General features: G+C 49.1%; 1 protein-coding gene across 4 annotated transcripts in view; it reads right to left on the bottom strand.

Moving 5' to 3' along the window:
- The window catches only part of MBP (myelin basic protein), a 105,836-nt gene that overhangs the window by 53,449 nt on the left and 25,366 nt on the right, over positions 1-27,021 (bottom strand). For all 4 annotated transcript variants that reach the window (XM_069569143.1, XM_069569145.1, XM_069569144.1 and 1 more), the window contains exons 2-3: positions 26,935-27,008; positions 5,929-6,013 (exon numbers count right to left, since the gene is read on the bottom strand). In XM_069569143.1, coding sequence (XP_069425244.1) covers positions 5,929-6,013; positions 26,935-26,985 — 136 coding nt within the window. In that variant the 5' untranslated portion in view covers positions 26,986-27,008. The remainder of the gene's footprint in view (positions 1-5,928; positions 6,014-26,934; positions 27,009-27,021) is intronic.

The following is a 27,021-nucleotide window of genomic DNA, read 5'->3' as shown; positions in this document are numbered from 1 at the left end:
GGCTTCAGCCAGAAATAAATACAACTGAGAGTGGGGAGAGTGCCCCCAGAGGACTGTCGGGGAACTACAAGGAGAAACTAGTACTTTAAAGACCGTGGGCTTCACAGGTGGCTCAATGGTAGAGGATCCGTCTGGCAATGCAGGGGACCCTGGTTTGATCCCTGGGTTGGGAAGGAAGATTCCTTGAAGGAGGGCATGGCAACCTGCTCCAGTATTCTTGCCTGGAGAATCCCATGGGCAGAGGAGCCTGGCAGGCGACAGTTCCTGGGGTTGCAAAGAGTTGAACACAACTGAGTACTTTAGAGACACAAGGTATCATCTTATTCAGTCAAATGCACAGAGAAGTGATACCCTAGGATGTTTCACTGCTCTAACAAATCTGTCCAATGAGCGCTGCCTCCTTCCCTAAGGACTGTCCCGGACAAGCCCCTGTTCTCCCGGTGGGGCTCAGAGCAGGGCGGGTCCCTGGGCTGCCATCCTGTGTCTCCCGCCTCCTCTGTCTTCCCTGTCCTGGCAGTCAGACTCTCATGGACACAGTGAGCCTGTGGACAGGATGATTTCTAACACTCCGTCAAGTACTCCGCTTGTGACTTTGATTCCATGGTTTCTATCCACCCAGGAGGTGCACTCACAGGATCCTGATTCTATGGCTTGTCTAGGTATGAAGTAAAGGCCTCAGGCAGCAGCTGGCTCATAATCAGCAGCTCATTAAGGCTGCCCTCAAATATTCCGGGGAAGAGGTTGTGCAGTGATCGTTTCTGAAGGAGTAGGATTCTATCTGGGACACACTGAGCCGAGTCTGCCAGGCAGGACAGAGTGGCTCCCTCACCTGCGGCTGTTACTGAACCGAGGTAGAATTTTAGATCAGTAATGACTGCTGCTTATGGACTTTATAACTCAATCTGATCATCATAGCATATTAAGTATCACTTAAATAGCATCTCAAAAAGATTTCCTTGTGGAAGGTTCTTGGAAATTTAAAAAAAAAAAAGGCAACTTTTTTTTTTTTTTTAATGCTACATGAAGATTCTCAGGGCAATATCTGTCTGTGGCAGAGTACCTTCCAAACTTGGCTGGGCGTTATCTCAGGCCACACAGAGCTCGCAGGTCCTCCCCATCCAGTGGGGAGTCTGCTTCTGCTTGCCATGAGCTCTGGCACCAAGGGCACCTCAGGCCTCAAGGAGACTCATTATCCAGTTGATCACTGTTTGCAAATGAAACGAATCACCAACACACCATAAAAATACCTCGAGGTCACTGACTGCCACGTGATCACCTGTGATGACAATTTAAACAGGAAAACACCTGCGCAGTGTGCTAACTACAGCGCTCCCTCCTTCGAGGAGCACACGCAGACGTCTGTCTGAAAACAACAGCTGTCACTGCGGCGGACGGGGGCGGGGCGCCTGCAAGCCCCCAGGTGTCCGCTCGCTTGTCACTCACGGTGGTTCCGTTGTCACCGCCCCGTGCTGGCGAGGAGGCCGACACACAGACAGATGAGGACAGACACTGCCCCAAACCACACGGCTAGAAGGTGGGGACGGGGAGTCGATGCCGCCTCCCGTGTACAAGGAGAAGCTGATGAGGTCTCACTTCCATCAGGCAGCTGGAAGCTCCAGGTTAAGTGTCAAATTCAGCTGCAGCAACTGCTGTACAGCCAGCAAATGTACATGGGGCCTTACTTCATCTCCACCTGATTTTTTTTATGTTTCATTTCTTTGTGTGTTTTCTCAGAGTAAATTAACTCTGGCCTTGTAAAATAAAAACACATATATATGCATATATATATATATATATATGTATGTATATATTCTTCTACCCACTTAAAATAGTGATAAAGAACCCGCCTGCCAGTGCAGGAGACATGAAAGATGTGGGTTCAATCCCTGGGTCAGGAAGATTCCCTGCAGGAGGACAATCCACTTCAGTGTTCTTGCCTGGAGAATCTCATGGACAGAGGAGCCTGGTGGGCTATAGTCCATGGGGTCACAGAGAGCTGGACACAACTGAAGCAACTAAGTATGCATGCGTGCCACTTAAAATATATACGTATATTAGTAATACATAATTTATATGCTTTATAACTTTGTCCTTTTATGTGCCGTGCTGTGCTTAGTCGCTTAGTCATGACCGACTCTTTGTGACCCCAGGGACTGTAGCCCGCCAGGTTCCTCTGTCCATGGGATTCTCCAGGCAAGAGTACTGGAGTGGGCTGTCATGCCCTCCTTCAGGAGATCTTCCTGACTCAGGGATCAAACCTGGGTCTCCTGCATTGCAGGCGGATTCTTTGCCGGCTGAGCTACCAGGGAAGTCCTTATATACATATACTCAAATGTTTCTAATATGAGTACTTTCCCCCTAGACATTGAACCTGGACAATTTTATGTCCATTATCTGACCTGACACAGTGCAGCCACATTCTCAGGATCCCATGAGCCTGTGAGCTGCACTAGCGTCCATCCAGGGTGACAGGACTCCACTGCTCTGACTTGGGAGATGAGTGGCATGTCTGGAAGGGACCACGGTCGCTCTGGAAAGAGCAGGACTGCCCTCTCTTGGAGACTTCTGTCCTCTGGGCATCGTCAGGGAGACCTGCATCTTTGGTCCGCCTTGGCTGAACCACCTGCCCTGCTTTAGTCCCCGGACTCGTGAGCTCTGGGGGAGGGGCTGGGGTGAGTGTCTACCTTCCTTCCTGCCAGGATTTCCAACCACAAGGCTAGTTTGTGCCGAGTGTGTGGGTGTGAGGTTCAACTGTCCCACCGCAGAACAGCCTGGTTCCCCAAATCCCAGGCAGCTCATGGTTCTCATAGGGTGTGATTGAGTCCTAAACTGTTTCTTCCTCTTTGGGTGACCAGGCAAAACAGTCCCAAGTGTGTCCACCTGCAGCCCAAAGACAAACTACAGAAAGATTTCCAAGAGCACGCCAATGAGTTATTAACTCAGATCTAAAGCATGCAGTGAAAGTTTCCCAGGAAATGAAAAAGTAAATACAACTGCTAAAGAAGCCTGGGGCTTCCCAGGTGGCACAGTGCTAAGTGCAGGAGACCCAGGTTCGATCCCTGGGTCGGGAAGATCCCCTGGAGAGGGCGTGGCAACCCCCTCCAGTATTTTTGCCTGGAGAATCCCATGGACAGAGGAGCCTGGTGGGCTACAGTCCATGGGGCTGCAGAGTCCAACACGCCTGAGCCCAGTAAAGTCTGCAGGCACTCCCCAGAGACAGAGGGAGTCCCTCTGGTTTGAGTTGTGCAACTCGTGGCTTGAGGCATGTGAGCCTGGCACTCAGCACCTGTGTGCGGTCAGTGCCGGTCAGAGCCTCTCAACTCTCTGTCCGGCCTTTAAGTAGGACTCTCACAGAGCTGGCTTGACCTCCGCTGGGACCCTGAGGACATGCATTCCTCAGACTTGGGTTAGGAAAAGGCTAATGGCCTCCCCCCACGCCTCACCCACCCCTGAGTTCTCTGACATGTGGACAAAATGATGCCCAGGAGCCTGAGGAGCATGGTTAAGTGGCCGCTGGTGACTCGTGGCTCATGGACCATCACGGGAGCACAGCTTCTTCTTGTGTTTAGGGAGTTTCTGTCTGGTCAGGGAAAGACCCAGTTGCTGATTTCTTTGGAGTGACATTAGTATACACTTCAGAATTTGATAAGAATTCATATATACGTCTCCCAAGAGCAGATAGTCAAGACTGATAGCCAAGATTATTTCAGCCTCTTTCCCCCTTATCACTTTAGACTGGGCGTCTTTGGCCCCCAGGAAGGCATTAGGATCGGGAGGTTATATGAAGTTCAAAAGCAGACATCTGATAGCTCCGCAGGGCCCACTCTGCATGACTCAGGAGAGCAGAGCACCAGGCTGGGGAGCCTGGGGGGGGTCCCGTCCCGGGCCACCCCATCCACGGTCACACTTCCCCCTTGCCGTGACTCAGCGGTGACGGCAGCTCTTGCCCTGAGGCTGACAAGCAGGGAACTCCTCCCCAGTCATCCTGATGGGCTGAGAGCCTGGCCTGTGAGCAGAACCTCAGATCAGCAGATATTTGAGCTGGTCTTACTGTTCAAGGCACCGGGAGCGTACAGTCGACAAGACAGGCAGAAGCTGGCTGATGGCACGATTCTTCCCAGTAAAAGGCAAATCTAGCTTTGTACTGGGATGTTTGCACTTCCTTTGGTTTTCACATTCAACTCTAGATAATAAAAAACTCTCCAAATTGCAGATGGATCTGAGAAGGTTAAAGGAGGGCTTCCTTTCAAAGTACTTCAGGAATTATACCACATTTATAACTTAAGGAAAAGGCTTATAATAGATTTTTTTCATGTCATACAGACATTATACACATTTATATATCAATAAAACTGTGTGTGGGCATGCTGATAGCAAAAGAGAAGGCTGATGTTGTTATGAATAATCCTAAAAGCAATTAATCTGCAGAATTATGAGAAAGATGATGCTTACTTTAAAAATAAGCGAGCTTAGCCAAAACAACTCTAAAAACTTGCTCTTCTTTGTATGTAGAACCTAAAATCGGACATTTCTGCTTTGTCACTTTCTTTTATGTATTTATACACATATGCAGTTGGAATAGAAGGCTAAAGACACCTTTTAATCTAGAGGATTACAGGCAGCTTTAGTGTTAAAGTCACTGACACTCAGAGACTCTATACAGACTCACAGACTGTGCCCCGCTCTAGACCCCAAGGCACGCAGCCTGCTCTCCAGGTAGGCTGCCCCCTCTCCCCCTTCCTCTTCCCCCATGGAGTGCAAACCCCACCACCAAGAGGTGCTGGGCTGTTCAGGCCCCAAGAAAACCCCCAAGCAAATCAGCACACAGCAATGTCTCCTCTCCTGCCTGCCTATCTTGACTCCCCTACACCAATCCTCAGGGCTTCATCTCTGGGCCTTTGGGTTGATTCCATGGAAGCTTAAGATACTGAGAAAGTGGGCAGTGGTAGCCTGTCTAGTTCCATCCTTCTTGTGTGCCACTCAACAACGATGGGATTATAGAAAAGGAAAGGAATTTTTTAAAACAGCAGATAAATCGGGAACAAAATTAAAAAAAAAAAAACAAAACTGGGGTGGATTTTCCTGCCTGATAAGTGAAGTGTGAAGAGACTCTTTTTTGGAAATAAGCAGAGACCCAGCCAGACCCTGAGGGGAGGCCTCGCTCTGTGACTAAGGTATGTCTTAGCAGCCAGAGAACAGCCCTCTGTTTTGATAAGTGAGCCACCAGGAGCCGGCATCTAGGAATACAAACGCGTGGAGCAAGGAGCAACACCTAGGCCAGGTCTGCTCGAGTCTCAGCTTGGCCTGTGGCCCTGGGCGAGCCACCAGGCCCACCATCAGGCGGCGGAGGGGACCAAGAGTGAACACACAAAAGTTGGTGGGAACCTGAGAGGCAACCTCCGTCTCTAGGGCGACGAGTAAGTAAACTTTTACAGAAAACATATTTCCCAACACCTCCTGAGTCACTGTTGGCAGTTCCCATGAACTCCAGCGTGTCCAGGTCCTGGGACTACCGCCCTTCCTCATTAGATAGTTCCTATGCGCACTGTGACCGCTTCTGATGTCCACACCCAACTGATCAAATACATGATTGGAGAAACAGCGTATAGCAAGGGGAAACCTGGGGAATCTCTGGTGTCTGTGGGCACAAAACAGCACGCGAAACCCAGCCAAGAGCACAAGCAAGACAGAGACTGGCACTGAGGGTGGCCAGGGCAGTCTCATGGCGGCGGAGCATGTGAGGGTGTTCTCAGGAGGTGGGTGGAGGGTACTTAGCCTCCAGGTTTCTGCACAGCCTGCTCTTCTAACAAGGAGAACAGATTCACAGTTCACTCATGTAATTAAAAAAGTAAGACCTTCTCCAAATGAGAATGTGTTTGCCCAGGATCACCATAGGAAATCACATCTTCTCATTTTCACATTACATACCAAACACATCACTGTCTTCCGATGTCTCCCGGGAAAGGTCACGAGTGTTTCTCTTCTTTTCATATTCTCTGTTAGTTTCACTGTCCTGGGGGGAAAAAAAAACAACACAACATAAACTCTTAAAATAATATGTTTTCCTCCTGACACATTTTGGAGCTGATAAACAAATTCTCACATCCATCCTCAAGGTCTGAGGTGGAATTTCAGTTTAGGGTGTGGATTTCTGTACAGGATGTGGCATTCTGCTTTGTTTTCTCTGCCTGAGCATGCAAGCATCTGGATGTATTTCCATACAGAAGAAACTGAAATGATTAAATTAAATAAGCTAGACATCATCCCATGTATCTCAGGAATGTGACTACTTGGTTCCTGTTTTGGATTGTGAGCTGAAAGCATGGGATGGAATTGATACCAAAACTGATTCCCTTGGGTTCTAACTTTCTCCCAGTGGTAGCCCTGGGAGAGAAGAGGACATGGAACTACTGACTAGTTCAAAACTGGGAAAAGAGTACATCAAGGCTGCCTATTGTCACCCTGCTTATTTAACTTATATGCAGAGTACATCATGACAAAGGCCAGGCTGGATGAGTCACAAGCTGGAATCAAGATTGCCGGGAGAAATATCAAGAACTTTAAATATGCACATGATACCACTCTAATGGAAGAAAGTGAAGAGGAACTAAAGAACCTCTTGATGAAAGTGAAAGAGGAGAGTGAACAGGCTGGCTTAAAACTCAACATTCAGAAAACTAAGATCATGGCATCCAGTCCCATCACTTCATGGCAAATAGATGGGGAAACAATGGAAACAGTGACAGACTTTATTTTGGGGGGCTCCAAAATCACTGCAGATGGTGACTGCAGCCATGAAATTATAAGAGGCTTGCTCCTTGGAAGAAAAGCTATGACCAACCTAGGCAGCATATTAAAAAGCAGAGACTAATTACTTTGCTAACAAAGGCCTGTCTAGTCAAAGCTGCGGTTTTTCCAGTAAACATGTATGGTTGTGAGAGTTGGACTATAAAGAAAGCTGAGTGCCAAATAATTGATGCTTTTGAACTGTGGTGTTGGAGAAGACTCTTGAGATTTCCTCGGACTGCAAGGAGATCCAACCAGTCTATTCTGAAGGAGATCAGTCCTGAATATTCATTGGAAGGACTAATGCTGAAGCTGAAGTTCCAATACTTTGGCCACCTGATGCAAAGAACTGACTCATTAGAAAAGACCCTGATGCTGGAATGATTGAAGGCAGGAGGAGAAGGGGACAACAGAGGATGAGATGGTTGGATGGCATCACTGACTCAATGGACATAGGTTTGGGTAAACTCCAGGAGTTGGTGATGGACAGGGAGGCCTGGCGTGCTGAAGTCCATGGGGTTGCAAAGAATTAGACACGACTGAACAACTGGACAACAGCAGCAGCCCTGGGGGAGAGTCCCTTCCAGGGTGCAGGACTGATACTAATATCCTCAACCACCTGGACCTCTGAGGGGAGGGGCTGGACTGGCTGGGTCTCCATCCTGTCTACTCTGGGAACCTGCACCCTCAGAGCTGGAGTTTCTTCCCTCCCTTCCCCCACTCCCTCTGCTTTTTTATGAAGACCATGGTGCTTTTTTTTGGGTGTGAGAGGACTCCTTGTCTTTTTTCTTGTTTATGTCATTTTTTTTTCCCCAGGGTGCTTTTTGAATTTTAAAATTTAAGTGCACAGAATAGATGTGGTTCAGTTCCTATTTTAAATCAATTTTATGGTATTTAATTATTTTCCTATGGAATGCCTGAGCTTGACATCAAATTCAAAAAGCACTGAAAAGGTCACGGGGAGACGAGTAGGCTCCCTGGGCACCTCCCAGCTGCCACCCTGCCTGCGGGCGAGGTTCTAGCCTCTGTCTTCCTCAAAACAGCCTGGGCTCATTTCAGCCATTGCCCAAGTTCACGCCCTTCCTCCTCCTTTTTGTGTTCATGTAAATGCTGCCACACTCTGGACATGGTTCTGCTTCTTGCTCTGTCACTGAACCAGGAGTCCTGGAGAGGGGGTCCCTGAGGACACTGTGTCCTGGTCAGCAGGGACCTAGCCCTGCATCACAGCGTCACTCTTCCCAGGTGACCAGGCTCCAGCCCAGGCCCCTGTGACCTGTTATGACTGATGCTGCCTTACTCCTTGCTTGCTTGCTCAACGTTGCACAAGACACGTTTCTGGAGGCTGAATGAGTCAAACCATAATCTTTTAAAGACAGTGCCTAACTTGGCTTCTGGCCAGACCGTGGGCAGCCTGCCCCGCTGAGCTCCGCTCCCTGCTGCTTCACTCTCTGGGCTCCATGCACACTTTGCGTCGCTATCTTTCAGATCATCCCTTCCACCTGACCTGGGGGTTCAGGCCCTCACCGAGCCCCACCCCAACGTCAGTGGCTTCCCTGTCTCCAGTCCCCTTCTTGTGTCCCCCCTCCCCCCATCCTGTAGATCTGAGCTGGTCTCTACTGTAGACCAATATGCCCCATCCCTGTCTCCCCACCAACACTGTAAAGTTTTTGAGGATGGGATATTGCCTGATAAATCTTTCTAGCCCCAAACCTGGCACAGCGCCTGGTCCCCCACAAGTGCTGGAGAGAAAACTTCAATTTTATGCTGTTTAAACAAGGGGACAACGACAGAGGATGAGATGGTTGGGTGACATCACCGACTCGATAGACAGGAGTTTGAGCAAGCTCTGGGAGTTGGTGATGGACAGGGAAGCCTGGTGTGCAGCAGTCCATGGGGTCACAAAGAGTTGGACACGGCTGAGTAACTGAACTGAACTGAAGACTAGTTTTAAATGGCTAAGTTCTGTTTTAGCAGAGGGAGCCGAAGGTAACGTAGTATGTATTTTTTCGTGTCTACCTATTTATTTTTAGAAGAGAGTAAAACCTGGAACAGAAAGGATTTTGTGATAGATTCGTTCATCAGCTATAAATTCTTGTTATCTGTGTTGGTTTCACGTCTCCCTTCTACGCTGGTACGAATATCAGGTGCTGCGCTATGCTAAGTCATCTCAGTCATGTCCACCCCTTTGAGACCCTATGGACTGTAGCCCTCCAAGCTCCTCTGTCCATGGGATCCTCCAGGCAAGAATACTGGGGTGGGTTGCTCCTCCAGGGTATCTTTCCCACCCAGGGTTGGAACCCGAATCTCTCCTGCATTGGCTGGTGGGTTCTTTACCACTAGCGCCACCTGGGAAACCCATCAATATCATATCCTTCACTAACTACAAAAGAATAAGCTTTATTGGAGAAGTGGCTAATTAAATACAATTTAGCTGTTACTGTAAATCATTGTGGATATTTTTTCCCACATTTTAAAATCAGGATGCTCCTGCAAAATCAATGATGTCTTCTAACTAGAATGGACAGCGTTTTCCTTCTCGGTAAAACTCAGTAAAACAGTGCTGAGGGTCAGGGATGATGGTTCAGAGGAAAAGCTTGATATTTCAAGCAAATCATTGTGCTTTCAGTGAATGGAGGTTTATGATATGGTCACACAGCTTCCTCACGTCCATGGGTGAGGCTGGAGTGGCATCGTGGTGAAGAGATGCTTCGTGTCTCACACCATGCCTCACGCAGCCTCTGGGCTCTCGTAACAGGGCGCCCTTCCATCAGAGCGCCCACAGGTGCCGCCCCAGCAGTGATACAGGCAGGACCGCGGAAGCACCTCCCCCTCTGCCCCCACCTTCTCCCTTCTCTGTACCAACCCTCTACTTGAGTAAACACCTCTCCCCCACACCATGGAGCACGAAGGTGTGTGGAAAGTACATGCTGCCCTGGGAAATTTACTGACTAATTTCTGTCCGAAGAAAAGAACTTGTTTCCGAGACCTGATACTGTTGCTATTCGTGAGTATAAAAAGCATCCTTATAAAGAACACACTTTCAATAAGCGAAATGACCACAAGTGACACAAAGAAATTAAAGGTGATGTGTCTCAAATGGAACAAAATTTTTGTGATAAAGAAGAGCTTCCTGTAAGTTATGAAATGTGATAAAGGGCTCAGCCTATAACAGGGTCAGGCCCAGGACATGGAGACCCCAAGTGTCCTTGTCCCAGTGCATCCTGATTCTTAAATTGTGTCTGTGACTGTGAATCTCTGAGTGCGTTTCAAGCTGTTAGGACTTCTTTGTAATATTTGTGGCAGTTTCCCCTTCCATCAGCCTAACAGTGTAAGAATCCACTTACTTTCCCCTGTGAATTTTAGGGGAAAATACAACAAGCACAACTCCCATAATCATCAAGGAGATTCATTATTCAACAACGTTGGCACAATGTTCATCTCAGTTGAAGCAGTTTGCTGTGCTTGCTAACCATCATGTCCAATTCCCTGGCAACAGACCCCATCCTTTCAAGTGTCATTTTTAGAGATTTTCTTCTACTTGGTACAGCTACTGACACACACACACAGTTATGGAGGAAAAGTTGCCTTTTGTCAGCCCAGCCTTTTTATAAGACTGACAGTCTCAGGGTGGCAATTTTAGGAGGAATGACCCAGAGGATAAGCTGCTGATCATTATAGAAACTTCTGACAAATAACAAGAAAGCTCTGGGGGAGGGGTAAAAAAAAACCCACTGCAGGCACATTTTTTAGAAGTTAAAAAGTTTATAAAAGTTCTGATTCAAACTAGAAAACATATCAGGACAGGAAAGGTGTTGAGACATTTAAAAAGTGACATTCTAAACTGCAAAACCAGGTACATGTTAGACTTGGAGACATGGTCCACTATAGATTGCTTAAAAAAAAAAAAAAAAAAAAGAAGTGAGAAATGGTTTTGAGAAGTGTGCAGTCCCTTAAAAAAAGACATTTCCTGAACTGCCACGACACTTGAGTGGGCATCATGGGTTTAGCTGCAGGGGAAGTCTTATCTGGTTTTATTTCCTCAATTCTCTTCCCATTCACTCACTGAGTCCCATGAGGACCTTGTTGCAGGAGCCGAGGATGTGAGGAGTGTGAAGGTGTGGGCCTCCGTGGGGAGCTCCCATGTTGTGGACAAAATTCAAAAAGAAAACCAGAGAACCATCCAGCCAGTCCCTATCAGATCAGCCCCATTTAAACTGGTCCCGGGTTGGGTGAGCCAGCTTGCTGAGTGAGCATCACGCTTACTTTTTCTGAGATACTCTAGGAAAAATGCACGGTGTGATCCACCACACTCAGTTCCTCGGATGTTGAGCCAGGTAAGTCTCGCTGGTCACCCACTCCTCCCTCTCCCATGATGTTCCCTCCGTATCTTAGGCTTGACTGATGTCATTGTCTTAAACAGAAAGAAGAAGCCCAGCAGAGATTTCATTACAGGTTCAGCAGCGGCACATTTGCCACACTCCGCATCCACGTTTCAGCCTCTCGGGCTTGCCTGACAGAACACAGCCTGGTTGGAGCCACAGAGCTCTGGTTACCAGTCACCACCCAGCATTATAACCCTTCATCAGAGAAGTCTCAGGGTGCCACACGCATCTTTGGCCTTAGTCATCATGGAGGGGGTGTTGTTCTTATTGTTTGGTTACTAAGTCATGTTTGACTCCTTCTGACCTCATAGACTGCAGCACGCCAGGCTCTGCTGTCCTCCACTATCTCCCAGAGCTTGCTCAAATTCATGTCTACTGAGTCAGTGATGCCATCCAACCATCTTGCCCTCCACTGCCCCCCCTCCTATTACCTTTTCTTTCCCAGCATCGAGGTCTTTCCCAATGAGTCAGGTCTTGATTGTACCAAATCATGATTTGCACAAAAGCTAAGAACCGGGTCTCTGAGGACCATTTCTTGTACTTGAATCCAGCCCCCTCAACCCCAACATGGGTAACTTTGGAAAACAATTGAAGTTCCCTCTACTTCATTTGCTTGAGTGTGCAAGGAACATCATGACGCAGAGGTTTCTAGCTGTGTGATTAGGAAATTCCTGTGAACTGAGGACTTTTTAAAATATTCTTGTTTCATCAGAGGAAAGGTAGAGAAGACTTCCTATAACACTGGGGCGATAATTCCCAGAGACAGAAAGAGTGACGGCAACAAGGGAGCGTCTTTGCACACTGTCTTCTGCTGGGGTCACTGATTCCACGTGCGCTTTCTGACACGAGCCTTCTTCCCACTGTTTTCTCCCTGGATGTCCAGCCGGGGCCTCAAGCAGAGGGTGGACGCAGCTCCAGGGTCAAAGAAGGCAGAATGTCCCTGGTGGGAATCCTGAGGGGCGGACTTGCATCCCTGGAGCTGGAATGTCACCCCTCTCCAGGGTGGTTGCCCTCTGGCACCCCTGAGCTGCCCGTGACTCTCAGGAGCTGGCATGGGCTTGGCCACTGGGGTCACCCAGGACCCTCCCCGCCCAGGATCCTCCCAGGAAGGCACTCGGCTGGTGGAGAGAGGAGCCCACGGCGCAGCGACCTGTGAAGGGGGTCAGGCAGGCACCTGGGGTGGAAGCCAGTGCGCTAACCAGCCAGGCCCAGGCTCCAGACACACTTTGTGTTTTCAAGGAAAATTGAGGACTCTCTCTGTGGGAGACTCTCTCTCTCTCTGATTTAAGAAGCAGATCATTCATTTCACTCTCAGAATAAATTGAGGCCCCGTAGAGCTGGCCGTGCACGTGTTTAGCTTCAGTTCCCATTGTCTGCTCTCGGTCACTTCTGAGACCTCAGCTGCCAGCAGAGAGGGCAAGGGAAGCAAGGAAACCATCCGGCCGACGACCAGCCAGCCAGGACGGTGCGGGCGCTCCAAGGACCAGAGTGAGGCGGGGAGGACCGAATCTACAGGTGCTTTCTGTGGGTGAAAAAGTCCTGTGTGTTCCTTCTGGCTGGGGGCTAGGGGCTGGGGGCTCAGTTAGTAAAGAATCTGCCTGCAGTGCCGGAGACTTGGGTTTGATCCCTGGGTTGGGACGATCCCTTGGAGAATGAAATGGCCACCCACTCCAGCATTCTTGCCTGGGGAATCCCATGAACAGAAGAGCCTGGCAGGCTACAGTTCATGGGGTGCAAAGAGTCGGACAGGACTTGGCGACTAAACCACCACCACATGTTTCTGTTACTTAAGTCTGGTGGTAAACTTTGTTTGAAACCATTAAAGTACCAAAGTACAAGCACCAGAAAAAATCATGTGTGTGTCTGTGTATGTGTGTGTGTCTGAGTGTGTGCGTGACTGTGAGTATGGATGTGTAACTGTATATTGTTTGTAAACTATTAAGAAGTATATAAAATACTTCTGATTACTCTGCACTTATTACTCAGCATTTTTGGTTTATTTCTTAAAATAAACAAGGATCATAGTCTTATTCTTGCTCTTGGCTGGATTTGGACAAGTAACAGAAGATACCAGCAAAACACTGAAAGCTTACAGGATCAAAGTAAAGACTAGGAAGAAAAATGAAAACTGCTTCCCCTGGTAACAAAATGGCACAGCCGCTGTGGGAGAGTCGGCTGGCGTCTCAGAAGCAGAGTTACTTATTTGATTCAGCACGTGCGTTCTCTGTATACACCCAGGAGAAATGAAAACATATGTCCATGCAAACACACACACACATGTTCACAGCATCACGATTCACAATCCCAACAGGTGGGAACAACCCAAATGTTCACCAACCAATGAATGGATAAGTAAAACATGGCATTTTCCTACAGTGGAATATTATTCAGTAACAAAAAGGGATGACGTACTGACATTGAGAGGGAAACAGGCAGGAAGGCCAGGGGTCTCCAAACGGAGGAAATAGCCTGCAAGTGTCAGACATTTTTTATCTCTCTTAAGTGGCAGGAGGAAAGAAACTAGCTATATTTTTTCCTTCTCTATACCCCACTCCAGTACTCTTGCCTGGAAAATCCCATGGACGGAGGAGCCTGGTAGGCTGCAGTCCATGGGGTCGCTAAGAGTCGGACACGACTGAGCAACTTCACTTTCACTTTTCACTTTCATGCATTGGAGAAGGAAATGGCAACCCACTCCCGTGGTCTTGCCTGGAGAATCCCAGGGACGGGGGAGCCGGGTGGGCTGCCGTCTATGGGGTCGCACAGAGTCGGACACGACTGAAGTGGCTTAGCGACAGCAGCAGACAAATTTAAAAGGAGGTTTCTCTGAAAATATTGTGTTGCATAATGACACCTGGTTTCACCTGAAGTTAACTGTTCTCAAGCCTAGAGATAACCAATGCCTTTTCTTATGGAAATGTTTATCTTAAGCTATGCTAAAATACTATGCATTTACCCCCAAACTGTCTTCAAGTTGGTTCCGCCTTTTGGCTCAGAACCTACTTGACAAACCAGTCTGTTATACTCAGATACTGTTCCTCTAATCTGTGTAAATGAAACTATTTGTATGGTGATCTGCTCTTCTTCAAGATTCAAGTTAATCATTTTATGGCCCAGGATGAACCATCTGGTGCCAAGATTATCCCAAAATACATCTTATGGGTGAGGGGCCTGGTGCCATTCTGAGTTTTGAGACATTCCTCTCTTTCATTAACAGACTGCTGGTGACTATATAACATCCAGCTGAAGACTAGCAGGGGGGTACTCTTTCTGCCCCCTTCTGATGCCTATGCCAGAAGCTTTCTCTATCCCCTTTATACTTTAATAAAACTTTATTACACAAAAGCTCTGAGTGATCAAGCCTCGTCTCTGGCCCCGGATTGAATTCTTCTCCTCCGGGGGCCAAGAATCCCGGTGTCTTTGCGTGATTCAACAACAACCTTTCAACATGTGCTACAACACTGATGAGACTTGGAAACATTACGTCAGTGAAAGAAATGAGACACACACACACACACGTTATATGATTACATACATAAGAAATGTCCAGAACAGACAAATCTTTAGAGACTGAAAGCACATTAGTGGCGGCCTGGGGCTGGGGGGTGGGAGTAGGGAGATGGCTAGAGTGATTAACTTGAATAGATTTATGACTAAAGGTACCAAAAATGCTTCCTACTCAATACTGTGGACTCCAGAGGAAAAGAATGCTGACCTTATGACTCTCAATGAGATGAGACTTCAAATCTAGGGCCCCTTTCCTAGATTTGCCTGGAAAACATAAGAAGAATTTTTGATAATATGAGTATATGAAAATCCAGGATTTTTAAAAGTTAAGAAGCTATATGAGAAAAACGAAACCATATGTCCACACTAAAACTTGTCTGTGAGTTTTTGTTTATAGTGGTTGTTATTTATAGCAGCCAAAACGTGGAAACAACCCAACTGTCCATCAGTGGATGAATGGATACATAAAATGTGAAATATCCATACAAAAGATATTCAGTTCAGTTCAGTTCAGTTCAGTCGCTCAGTCGTGTCTGACTCTTTGCGACCCCATGAATCGCAGCACGCCAGGCCTCCCTGTCCATCACCAACTCCCGGAGTTCACTCAGACTCACGTCCATCGAGTCAGTGATGCCATCCAGCCATCTCATCCTCGGTCGTCCCCTTCTCCTCCTGCCCCCAATCCCTCCCAGCATCAGAGTCTTTTCCAATGAGTCATTATTTGACCTTAAAAAGGATGACACAGGCTACACTATGGATGACCATTGCAAATGTCATACTGCCTGAAAGAAGCCTGAGAGAAAAGACCACATATTAAATGGTTACATTCAGACAAAATGCCCAGAGTACAGAAATCTAGAAGCAGTGGTCACGTACGGCTAGGGGCTGGGAGGCCGGGGGGATGAGTGACATCTGAAGGGAACAATTCTTTCCTGAGGTGATGAACAGGTTCTGAAATCGACTGCTGTGAGAGTCCCACACATCTATGACTAAACTAAAAAATATCACTGAATTGTACAGACTATACAGGCGAGTTATACCGCATGCGCAGCACATCTCAGTAGAGATGTTTAGAAAGCATGGATGCTTTGCAGGTGGTTTAAGCGACACACTGCCACAGCACTGAAAGAATTCAGCACTGCATGTCTGAGGCACTTGCGGCCCTATTATCTTGGATTAGGAAATGATCCTTTCACTACTTACTTTTAAAGCCACCCTCTCTGGAAGACCATTTAGTAGCATAACTATGATCACAGTGTTCTGTAAATAAGCCATGCAAAGAAAGGAGCTCGGGACTTTATTTCATCACCGACTGTCAGAAGTCAGAGCAGCATAAATCTTAATGATTGTCGCAGTAAAACTGCCGACTGAGGCCTGTTATGCAACTGGACATGCTAACATCTGCTTTAGGAATGCAGATATCCTGCTGCTTATTTCTGTAAGCCACTGCTCTATCAGCTGGTTGAGTAGCATGAGAAGGACGCCGACACAGGGCGGGCATGGCTCCGGGGAGAGGGAGGTGGGTTTTAGCGGAGCTCTTTTACTGAAAGAGTTTGATGGTTGGGTGACTAGAAAGTTTAATTAAAATGCACTTAAAGCTAACTCACAGAAGGACATTCATTTAGCTCAAACGGGTAGTCTACAGTAACTGAAAACAGAATAAGGTAACGGAAAATTCTGACTTTCTTCATCTGAAGGTGAATTCACGTCATTTAGTTTCGTAGAATGAAAACCTCTCCTGCCTACTCTCCTTGAACTTGTTGCTCTGAGCCTGCCCGTGGGTATTCCACTGCTTCCTTGATGCAGACAGGATGAAGCGCAGAAGACTAGTACTGGAAGATGTGTCTTTGCTTAAAGGACAAACACGCTGATGTACCAGGTTCCAACCATTTTTCTGAATATAAGCCTCACCTCTGCCTCCTCTGTTTCCTCCTTCCACACAAAATGGGCATAATGACACCATGTAGCTCCTGGACTATCCTGAACACGAAATAGTCCATACATGTCGTGACTGTAACAGAATCTGACCCTCAGCTAGTATGGTCGCTGCTCGACTTCATCACTACTGATTTTACTATATGCATTTTCTGTTTTTTTTTTTTTCCCACATTTTGGTAAAGGCAGAAATAAAATCTTCATAAGGAAAAATCAGGCTTTAATGTGCCTGTTAATGCAACAAGATTGAGAAATAAACGGAAGAGAGATTTCACAGAGAACTCAGATTGCGCCTGCGTTCTGGTTCCCTTGCTCAAAAGGAACACACTTGTTTTGCAAAATGGAATTGCCACTTGCCTCTGTGGTGCTTTTCTTCCTAGCTGAGTTCCATATGCACGATCACCTAGGCGGATCCCCGAAACAGAGAACCTGCTCAGACTCGCTCCAGGAATCAGAGGAACAGTCAGGCCGAAGCTGGTTTCCACCCGATCAAGAGCAAGATGAGTCACCTGAGCTTGATTAAGAAACCAAGTGCCTCTCAAGAGCTTGATACACACAGGTGACGATGTCGATCACCAAGGCCACTGGGATCGATTCCTTGCTCCGTCTAGAGTGTGTGCTTGGCACTCTCTGCAAATGCACGCTCAGGTATTTCTAGGAAAAGTAAGGGCCCCCGCAGGGTTTGAAGTTCACTACCGAGGTCAGCTTGGATGCCTCCCACTGACCAGACCGCACCCAAGCCGACCCTGGGGTGAAGCGCTGCTGACTTGCTGGCCGTGCTGGTGCCCAGGGGCCCGGGAGGTGTGGGCACAGGCGGGCCAGTCTTCGTTCCCACAAGGTGTGCATTGCAGGGTGGAAGGGAGCCAGCCAGGGAAAGAGAATGAGCCCAGGGCTGTGGGTGGACACCAGCTTGAGGGGCACACGATGAGCAGCTGAAGAGGGGGTCTGCAGCAAGGGGGGAGGGCGGCGGGTGCAGGTGGGGGGGACGGGGGCGGGGGCCAGGCCCCCGGTGTGCCAGCAAGGACACTCTGCAGACTGAGTCGGAAAGAGGCATTGTCCCCCCAACACACTCAGAAACAGTTTATTTTTAAATTCTGAGACGCTGTTTTTTTGCGATTTAGTGCAGCTCAGAGAAGGTCAAGTATGAACACACGCATGTCTGTGAATAGCCCGGGCTGCAGCCACCCTCACTCTCCAAGGGGAATTAGAATAATTAACAACTTGCCTTATTTATTCACTCATGACTTACATTTGGTTACATATGACATGTGCAACAGCATAATTTAGGACATAGGAAATAAGAGACTTTGTTTTTCAAGTATCAAAAGTCATGGAAACAATAATGAAGTTTATCTACACTTCTGTTTAACCATATGACAATTAAATTAATGTGCATATCAAATCTCAATTAGGACCATCGTGTGTTAGATTCATCCGAGTGCAGAGCTCGGGCTGAGCCTGAGAAGATGTCCACACAGCTGCTGATGGGTATTTTGCAGTTTGGAGGCTGGTGGACGAGAAAATGTCCACCACCCTCACACACACAAACAGACACAGAGATAGATAAATTTTCATTAATGTATTCCAGTCTCTAAAATCTCTCAAATTTAAACTTTAAAGCCACATTGCTTTAGTCATGAGTAAAAAGGACAGGAAGCATCACTTTAAAATCTAGATTTTTAGGTTTTGTTTTATTTAAAACATTGTAAGAGTGTTTGATTAATTTTTTAAAAAGCTTTTCCTTAATAACAAAGCAAGTGCAGAGTTTTTCATACGAAAGGACACATTTTTCACTGTCAGAGTTGGAAATAAACTTGTCCTCAAAGATAAAATAACACGGTGGCCTTTCTGAAATTACCTGGCAGAGGGTCAGAAACAGCAGCTCGGGAGCTACCCGTGGGCACCCCAAGTGGCGAGCCCGAAAGACACTAGGGATTAAAAACATGTACCACCCACGCCATCTCCCCAGCCAGTCCACCCGGACCCCCTAAAGGAGGGCGCTCAGTACACTGTCCATTCCTGGGAAATCTAACTCTTCCACCCTCTTCCTGCTTAAATTCAAGTCCCTAACAATTCACGAAATCTTGTCTGCGGTGCCACGCTTGCAACTATATTCTCAGTCCAATGCAAACCCCAAACTGAACCTGAACACGATTTTCAGGCCAAGTGTATCCATCTCGAGCTCAATACTTCCCCAACTTAAAACAAACTATTCACTGAAGTCAGCATTGCCTCAGCTTGTTCTGCGCTGCGTGTCTGATGACGGGCCAACGTCTCTGGCCTCCTTGCCCTATCCCGTCAACTCTCAGAAATGATTCAGCGTCATAGACGCAGGAACACAGGAGTCAGGGGCTGGGACAGGGAGGGAAGGAATGCGGAAGGAATGCCTGTGAGACCAGCTGAAAACAAGAAGATAAACAGGTGCCTCGTAGGTCACCGGGCTCCTGACCTGTGTGATCAGCTGCTGGGCGCCCAAGAACATGACTTCGAGGAGAGAAGGCTCATGGCGGGGTGGGAGGGGCGGGGCTGGACATCCGAGAGCCATTCGGGGGTGGGCTGCTCTGCTGTAGTTTTATCCAGAGGACAAGTTCATTGTCACATCGTTTATAGTTAATGACTGGTGTTCAATGTGTCACTTTTCTTTAAAATAGTTTCCCAGTTTGTTTGTTTCCATTTAGGGGTGTGTGTGTCTGTCTGTGTGTGCGTGTGTTGAGGGCAGGGCAAGGTGGAGGACGTGCAATACAGAATCTGTGATCCATCTCAGAAATGTCTGACAATGTGTCACTTCTTCTGAACGACTCTTGTGGCCCAAAGTCAGCTCTTTGCAAATGTGTTCGTGGTTTCTAATAAAAGCTAAGTGTGCTCAACCCTAATAAGCCCTACGGTAGGGTGACAGGACACAAAAGATGTGCACTGCAGGGGACTCCACACCCCTGGGGTTTCAAGCCCTAAACCCTCAGCTGGGGGCCTCAGGTCCCCTCAGGGCCTGAGCTTAGCAGGTGAGCAGAGACATTCCTTTGTCAGCAAAGGTCCGTCTAGTCAAGGCTATGGTTTTTCCAGTGGTCATGTATGGATGTGAAAGTTGGACTATAAAGAAAGCTGAGCACTGAAGAATTGATGCTTTTGAACTGTGGTGTTGGAGAAGACTCTTGAAAGTCCCTTGGACTGCAAGGAGATCCAACCAGTCCATTCTGAAGGAGATCAGCCCTGGGTGTTCTTTGGAAGGAATGATGCTGAAGCTGAAATTCCAGTACTCTGGCCACCTCATGCGAAGAGCTGACTCATTTGAAAAGACCCTGATGCTGGGAAAGATTGAAGGCAGGAGGAGAAGGGGATGACAGAGGATGAGATGGCTGGATGGCATCACTGACTCGATGGTCATGAGTTTGAGTAAACTCTGGGAGTTGGTGATGGACAGGGAGGCCTGGGGTGCTGTAATTCATGGGGTAGCAAAGAGTCGGACATGACTGAGTGACTGAACTGAACTGAACTGAACTGAAGGGAGGGCCCCTGGGCAGGGGTCCATGAGGCCATCCTGGGAGGGGTGGGGCTGGCCTGGGGCCGAGCTCGGGTGGAACGCAGCCAGGTGGGGTCATAAATCAGGGCTGCTGAGCTGCCTTCTGCGGGTTTATGCTCCCTGGGGCACCACTTCGTCACTGCCTCATTACTTTTATGAGGGCTGTTGAGGAGGCGGTTTGCTCACTAATGACACCCATGTCTCACGCCTCACTCAGGTCTGTTAGTGAGGCCCATGGCCGCCCAACCAACAAAGGTGTACGTGTTCTGAGCTTTTCAGAGGCAACAAAATGCCCCCTCACAGTCCCTACAATTCAGAATCAAGCGTAGGCTTGTGCTCGGCACCCAAGACTGCGACGACAGACTGTCTTCCTTCCCCTTGGAGCCCAGGCGGGTGCTGACCCCGCACGTCCAGGCCTGGCTGTGAAGTGAGAGCTCAGAAGTCTCAGCAAGGCTGCGCTCTCCTGCTGCTGAGAAGCGCTGCTTCTCAAACGCGACGTTCCTCACCCTCCCTGGGGACACTGCCTTCCCTCGGGGCCCAGAGGACGGCTGGGAGACTACACCCCCTTCAGAGGCGGCCCTGGGTCCTTCGGTGCCGATTTCACAAGTTTGGCCTGGACGAGGTCTTTCATTTTAAACTCCTGTGGGTCCTCCTCGAGTCAGACACAGATCCCATGCTGATTCTCCACGACTCGAATCAGAGACTACTGATCACTCACAGATTTGGGAAGGCCTCCTTGACAGGGCGCATTTTCTACATGATTTTATTTCTCTTTTCAAGAGCTCACTGAAGTTCTAGCACCAAGCAAGTCAGGCGGGCAGGCTTCTACAGGAAGTGCAGGAAACCCAGAAGCAGTTAGACGCATGGATGCTGTTTGCCACTGCGTCTCCCAGTCCTGCAGCAGGTGGCCCCCTTGGGCGGGGACGGGGGACCTTCATGGCCGAGGTCCGAGGCTGGAGCTCACGGCGCTGACCTCTGCGGCTGCTGGTACTTATGAGGGTGTGTTTTCAGAGGACTTTACCTTCTGAACTCCATATTCACTGCTGTGCAAAATCGTATGACTTTGAGAGAGGCCCCGGTGTTTGTCATTGACAAGAAGGAGCTGATGCGAGTCTGCCAGGTTCTGGGGATGCTGGAACAAAGGGTAGGCGCGGCAAGCACGGTGGGACCACACTGCCCCTTGAGACATGCGGATCTGAAAATCTAAGTCCTTTCAAAATCAGTAACACTGAAGATTTGGTTCTTGGGTTGTACCATGTGCTTCTCAGCCATGCGTGTCATGTGACTGCCCGCCGGGTGGCTGGCGCACAGGGCAGCAGCTCCTGCAGGTCTGCATGGTGAGGAACCGACGCAAGGCAGCTACTGGATGGCATGCCGTCTGCCCACCAGGAGGTGGTTTGTGAAGCGAAGTGTTGGTCGCTCAGTCGTGTCCGACTCTTTGCAACCTCATGGACTGTAGCCCGCCAGGCTCCTCTGTCCATGGGATTCTCCAGGCAGGAATACTGGAGTGGGTAGCCATTCTCTTCTCCAGGGGATCCTTCCAATCCAGAGATCGAACCTGGGTCTCCCGCATTGCCGGCAGATTCCTAACCATGTGAGCCCCCAGCAGAGCCTGGAAGGTGGTTTAATGCCCCACCGTTGCGGTGAAGGGCGATTCCTGATAGGTGCATGTGTGTGTGTGACACAGATGGGCACACGAGCGGAGATGGAGGGAGACAGGCAGACGGAGGACTCTGGGACCAGTGCAGACAGATCCGAGTGCAACTGTGCCCGTATCTCATGATCTAGGGCTTTCTCAGACGCTGACTAGGTGTTTCCGCATATCTGAGTATCAGACTAGATTGGTAAGTGTCTTCAGGGAAATACTTTCTATTTTTCTGCCCTCTAAATTTTAAAACATCTCTTATTTAGGTTAGTAACTACTTGAGTTTTCCAAAAATAGTTATTCAGTTCTCACCTGAGACAATGGAATTCCCCGAATATGGCTCTGACAGTTGCCAGCACAGAACAATGACTCCCTGCTCGAAGGCACGGCAGGCAGCCCCGTCGTGTGGGTCTGGGCGACCCAACCCGATGGGAGATAGTCTCTTAGCAAACCCGCTTCCCGTGCACTGTGGTAGTCATGGCGATAGTGGTTGGTTCAGGAGGAACCGCAGGAGGAAGCCTGACCTGGGGAGAAAACACCCTGGCTTTGGGGTTTAAAGGCCCCACTTGTGCTGTCCTCAGGGCAGGCGGCGGGGACGATATCCTGCCCCGGGGCTGGGACCCTCAGGTGAACAGTGCTGGCCTGGAGCTGGCAGTGTGGGCGGTGGGGGGGGGAGCGCACTGGATCCCCCCAAGAGCAGCACCGGGGGGGGGGGGCAAGGACACACACATCTGCGAGTGGAGCCTCAGGGCTCTTAGTTTCCGTGTGGGTGGAGAAAGGACGGCGGGGACCCAGCAGCAAGTGACGGCTTCAAGTAGAAAGCTTCTTCCTCTGGAGGCCAGGGTGGCAAGTATGGGGCCTCCTGCATCAGAGAGACCACTGACGGCACCCCACACTTGGGGCAAGATGATGCTGGATCACGGTTCTGTAAAGGAATACACTAAGGCACAAACCCCCGGGGGGAGAACCTGTCCCACAGCGGGGATGTGGCAGGTTTGCAAGAAAGTTATTTTCCTGGCAAATTTACATTTTCATCTCCGCCCTGGTGGGGAGGGCTGAGCTGCTTGGTGCTTCTGTATGTATCTGCAAACTCCGTCTCTCACTTCTAAGAGTGTCGCTGGCACAGCATCGCAAGGGCTCATCAGACAGTGGGGTTTGATGATTTAATACCGAATGGCTTCCCCAGGGCTATGATTATCCCTGGAGGGGCGGCCAGCACGCTCTGGGCTTGGAGGAATAGCTCAAAGAGCTAATCAGTTTAATTGGAAACACAAAACAGACTAACCAGTTACTCCCCGCTGTAAAATTCCGACAGGCATCTGAATTCTGCTATTGCTCTCGACCTTGTTTCTCAGCATGGTACCTTTTTTCTTAAGTTGATTAAATGGAAAAATCCAGAAACATGGCTGGGCACCTTTGGGGAAATTTTGTGGGCCAGATACCACTGCCAGGAATAGTATGGAGATCCCACAGGTGAAGAACGGGCTTTCAAAATTATTAGTGTAAGATTTTCCAGAGTTGGAATGGATCAACTCTTGATTTCATCATTTTGGAAAAAATGCGGGAATGCCAAGATAAAGTGCTCTTTATTTCTCACATTTCCTGGTTGTAATGCTTCTGACTAGGCCTCCCTGGTGGCTCAGGGGTAAAGAATCCACCTGCCAATTCAAGAGACTCAGGTTTGATCTCTGGGTTGGGAAAATCCCCTGGAGGAGGAAATGGCAACCCACTGCAGTATTCTTCCCTGGGAAATCCCATGGACAGAGGAGCCTGCATTCCATGGGGTCACAAGAGTTGGATACGACTTAGCGACTGAAGAACATCAATGCTTGTAAACTAGCGAACAGCCTCACTAGTTTCATGTGAGAAAAAAGACAATGCGATTTGAGAGCTCCTTCTTCAAGTTGATCCCCACGTGGACTGGGGCTAATGTTCAAAACAGAAAGTTAAACAAATCTTAAGACCCACCGGGGAGAGACTGCCTGCGGTCAGAGCCACCCTAGACGAGACGGCAGAGCAGCCTCAGGGACCGGCCTGGACCTGAGCACTGGTGGGCTCTGCCGAGGGTCAAGCAGGCTGGCTCTGATCGTGCCTGTTCCCCAGGGCCCAGAGGGGCCCAGAGTCACGTCCACCTGAGCTCGGGCCCTGGGCTGCCCGGCACAGCCTCCCCAAGGGGTAGGCGGTGCTATTTTTAGCTTGAGAAACCGGTTTTTCCTCCTGGAGTCTCTTCGGGCAGGGCTGCTGAGAACTGTGTGTCCCCAGGGACAGGTCACCCGGCTGAGTGCTTCCCCAGTTCTGCCAAACGACCTTGTAAATACACTCCGCGCTCCGACTGAGAAAGAGCCGGTGAGTTAGCGAGGGTTAGTGAGGGGAGCTTTCTGGAAACCAAGTCCCCCAGGACACGCAGGAAAACTAGGACCCCAAAGCGAGCAGGTGGCCTTCCTGCCTGAAGGCCTCTGGTCCCCCTGGAGGACAGGTCTCCCCCCACCAGCATCACTCTGCTCCTGATGGGCCAGGAGGGCGCTCACAGCCGCCTCGCTGCCAGAGGGGACCCTGCCACACGCAGACACGCGAGGCTGAAACAGGGAGAGAAAGGCCGGAGCCCCTTCCTTCACGAGCTCCTCCCTGCATCCTGGTGCAGCTTCATCAGGAGAGAGGACAAGTGAGCCAAGAGTGGGCTGTCACGGGGAGGAGCCTGGGGGCAGAGGTCACATGCTCCTGGCAGGGAGCCCCTGGGGGTGGCAGTGGGTGCCTGATATGGGAGGGGTCGTCACAAGGAGCCCCTGCCTCCCGCGCCCAACACAGGCCTGTGGGCCACGAAGGCAGCCCACGGGGGCCTGTGGACGCGGAGCTGATGGTGGTGGCGGCGCCGGTGGGGAGAGGGGACTGCAAAGAACCAGAGCTGGGAGGATGCACGGGCTGACTCTCCCTGCAGCCCCTGCCTGTTGACGGGTCAACAACTGCTCCCAGGACAAGCTCTCATCTGTCCACTGTCTCGTAAGTGAAAAGAAAGCCTCCCAGAATGACTGCAGAAACATGCAGGACGGTAAACAGCAGGGCATGAGCGTGTGTGATCTTTCCTTTTCTAAGCTGAAATGCTAAGTAACACCACAGACCACTCCACCTAAAAGGCCTCAGGCATTTTCCATCAAGTTACAAAAAATTAAAGGAAGAGTCATGTACAGATGTGAGAGCCGGACCATAAAGAATGTTGAGCATCAGAGAATTGATGCTTTCGAACTGTGGTGTTGGAGAAGACTCTTAGAGTCCCTTGGACTGCAAGGAGATCCAACCAGTCCATTCTAAAGGAGATCAGTCCTGGGTGTTCATTGGAAGGACTGATGTTGAAGCTGAAACTCCAATACTTTGGCCACCTGATGAGAAGAGCTGACTCATTTGAAAAGACCCTGATGCTGGGAAAGATTGAGGGCAGGAGGAGAAGGGGACGGCAGAGGATGAGATGGCTGGATGGCATCACCGACTCAATGGGCATGAGCTTGAGCAAGCTCTGGGAGATGGTGAAGGACAGGGAAGCCTGGCGTGCTGCAGTCTATGGGGTCGCAGAGTCCAACCCGACTTAGCAACTAAACAACAACAAAGAAGAGGGCTGTCACATGTAACAGCGTCCCATAGAAGCCATGGGTCCAAAACGACCATTTTTAAAAATTATCAGAATGTTAAAGTTTAGCTTTCAGATAACAAAAGCCTAAGTATGGGCTCTCCCGTTGGTCAGAAATCTGACTTTGGTAAAAATGAAATCAATGAGAAGGATGTTTTGATGTTTTACAATGTCCAACAACAGGAAAGAAGCTGCGAGCCACTGAGGTTTTTAGAAGCAGACTTGCAAATCAGTTGCTCTGAGCCTTAAAATACCAAGTGTTAACAGGATGGGGCTCTCTTGAGAAGAGCTTCTTTTCTACTTTCACTCTCAGTGGGGCCTCTGTGCTCCTGGGGCAGACACCGCCCAGAGCCGTCTTCACAGTAACTGAAGGCTCAGAGTCACCACTATCTTCACAGGGAGAGCATCAGTAAGGCAGTCCTCAGGCGACTTACAGGAAATACCAGGAGTCCCCAGTCAGTATCTACTCGGACCGTTTACACACTGAGAACACGGGTCCTCCTTTCAACGGGGAGGGGAGAATTCCAAACCAACAACACCGTAGAAACGTAAACCCCTTCTAGTTGCCTTGGGCCTGAAATCATTAGGAAAGGAAAGCCATGACATTGTTTTAGGTAAAGCAATGTTTTCTCTCAAGTGTTTGAAGCACTTTATAAATAGGAACAAAAACAGTTATGTAATCATGTGTTTACATGAATGGCATGGAAGCAAATTACGGAAAATTACCCACTTGGCTGATACAGAAATGTTGGAGTCCAAATATAGATCAGAGAAGCACCCATGGCAGAAAGTTCATTATTCTTAAATGAAACCTGACTACAGATTCTTGACAAAGAGGGCTGGGGTTTGCAGCATGACGTAACTCAACCCAGTGGACATTTATGAAATGCTGCTGTGCATATGCAGGTCCATCCTCAGCATCATGACATTCTGTGAACTGTCCCCTAGTCTTGAGTTAAAGGACCAAAGACAACGGATAAGTAAACTTTCCCTCCTACAAAGGACAGGGGAAACGCACACACATCAGGGCTATTTCCTCATGATCTGAAATGACTCCTCGGTGGACAGAGATGCCCTGGTGATGGGTCATCAGTTTAAGGGGCTCAGACACTCTGGGGACCCAGAGGTCATCCCTAGAGGCTCCTCACCACACAGGGAAGCCAATGCCTATGGAATGAGGTGGAGAATGGGAAATCCGAGCCTAAAAATCCACAGAGGAGTCATTCTGAGTCGCTGGAGGGATTCCGATGGTTTTTACTTGCATTTTTTCCCATTTGTTCTCCTGCATCTTCCAAACACCCTAACCATCAGTGCGGAAAGGGACATGGGGGCAGGTGCCACCAGACGACCAGCCACAGTGAGAATGCAGTGGGCTTGGCGTCCTGGCCGAGGAATTCGGGTCTTGGTCTGTGTGCAGGACTAGCATTCTCAGCCCTAGAAGTTTCCAGGGAAAGAAAGTAACAAGCCAGTGGCTTTAGGGGAAAACTCTGGCGGCCACAGGGCATACGAGCACCTGAAGGATTGGGGGTGGCTCACTCCTTACCTTATTGCCCTTCTCGGCACCAAAGTCCCGCTTCCCTGCATGGTTCCCCATCCTGAGCCCCGAGTCTTCAGATGCTGAAAGGAAAGA

This window comes from Ovis canadensis, chromosome 23 (assembly GCF_042477335.2).
Source record: "Ovis canadensis isolate MfBH-ARS-UI-01 breed Bighorn chromosome 23, ARS-UI_OviCan_v2, whole genome shotgun sequence".
NCBI lineage: Eukaryota > Metazoa > Chordata > Mammalia > Artiodactyla > Bovidae > Ovis > Ovis canadensis.
The sequence above is the reverse complement of the archived record's forward strand: the minus strand, read 5'-3'. Positions and strand labels throughout refer to the sequence as shown.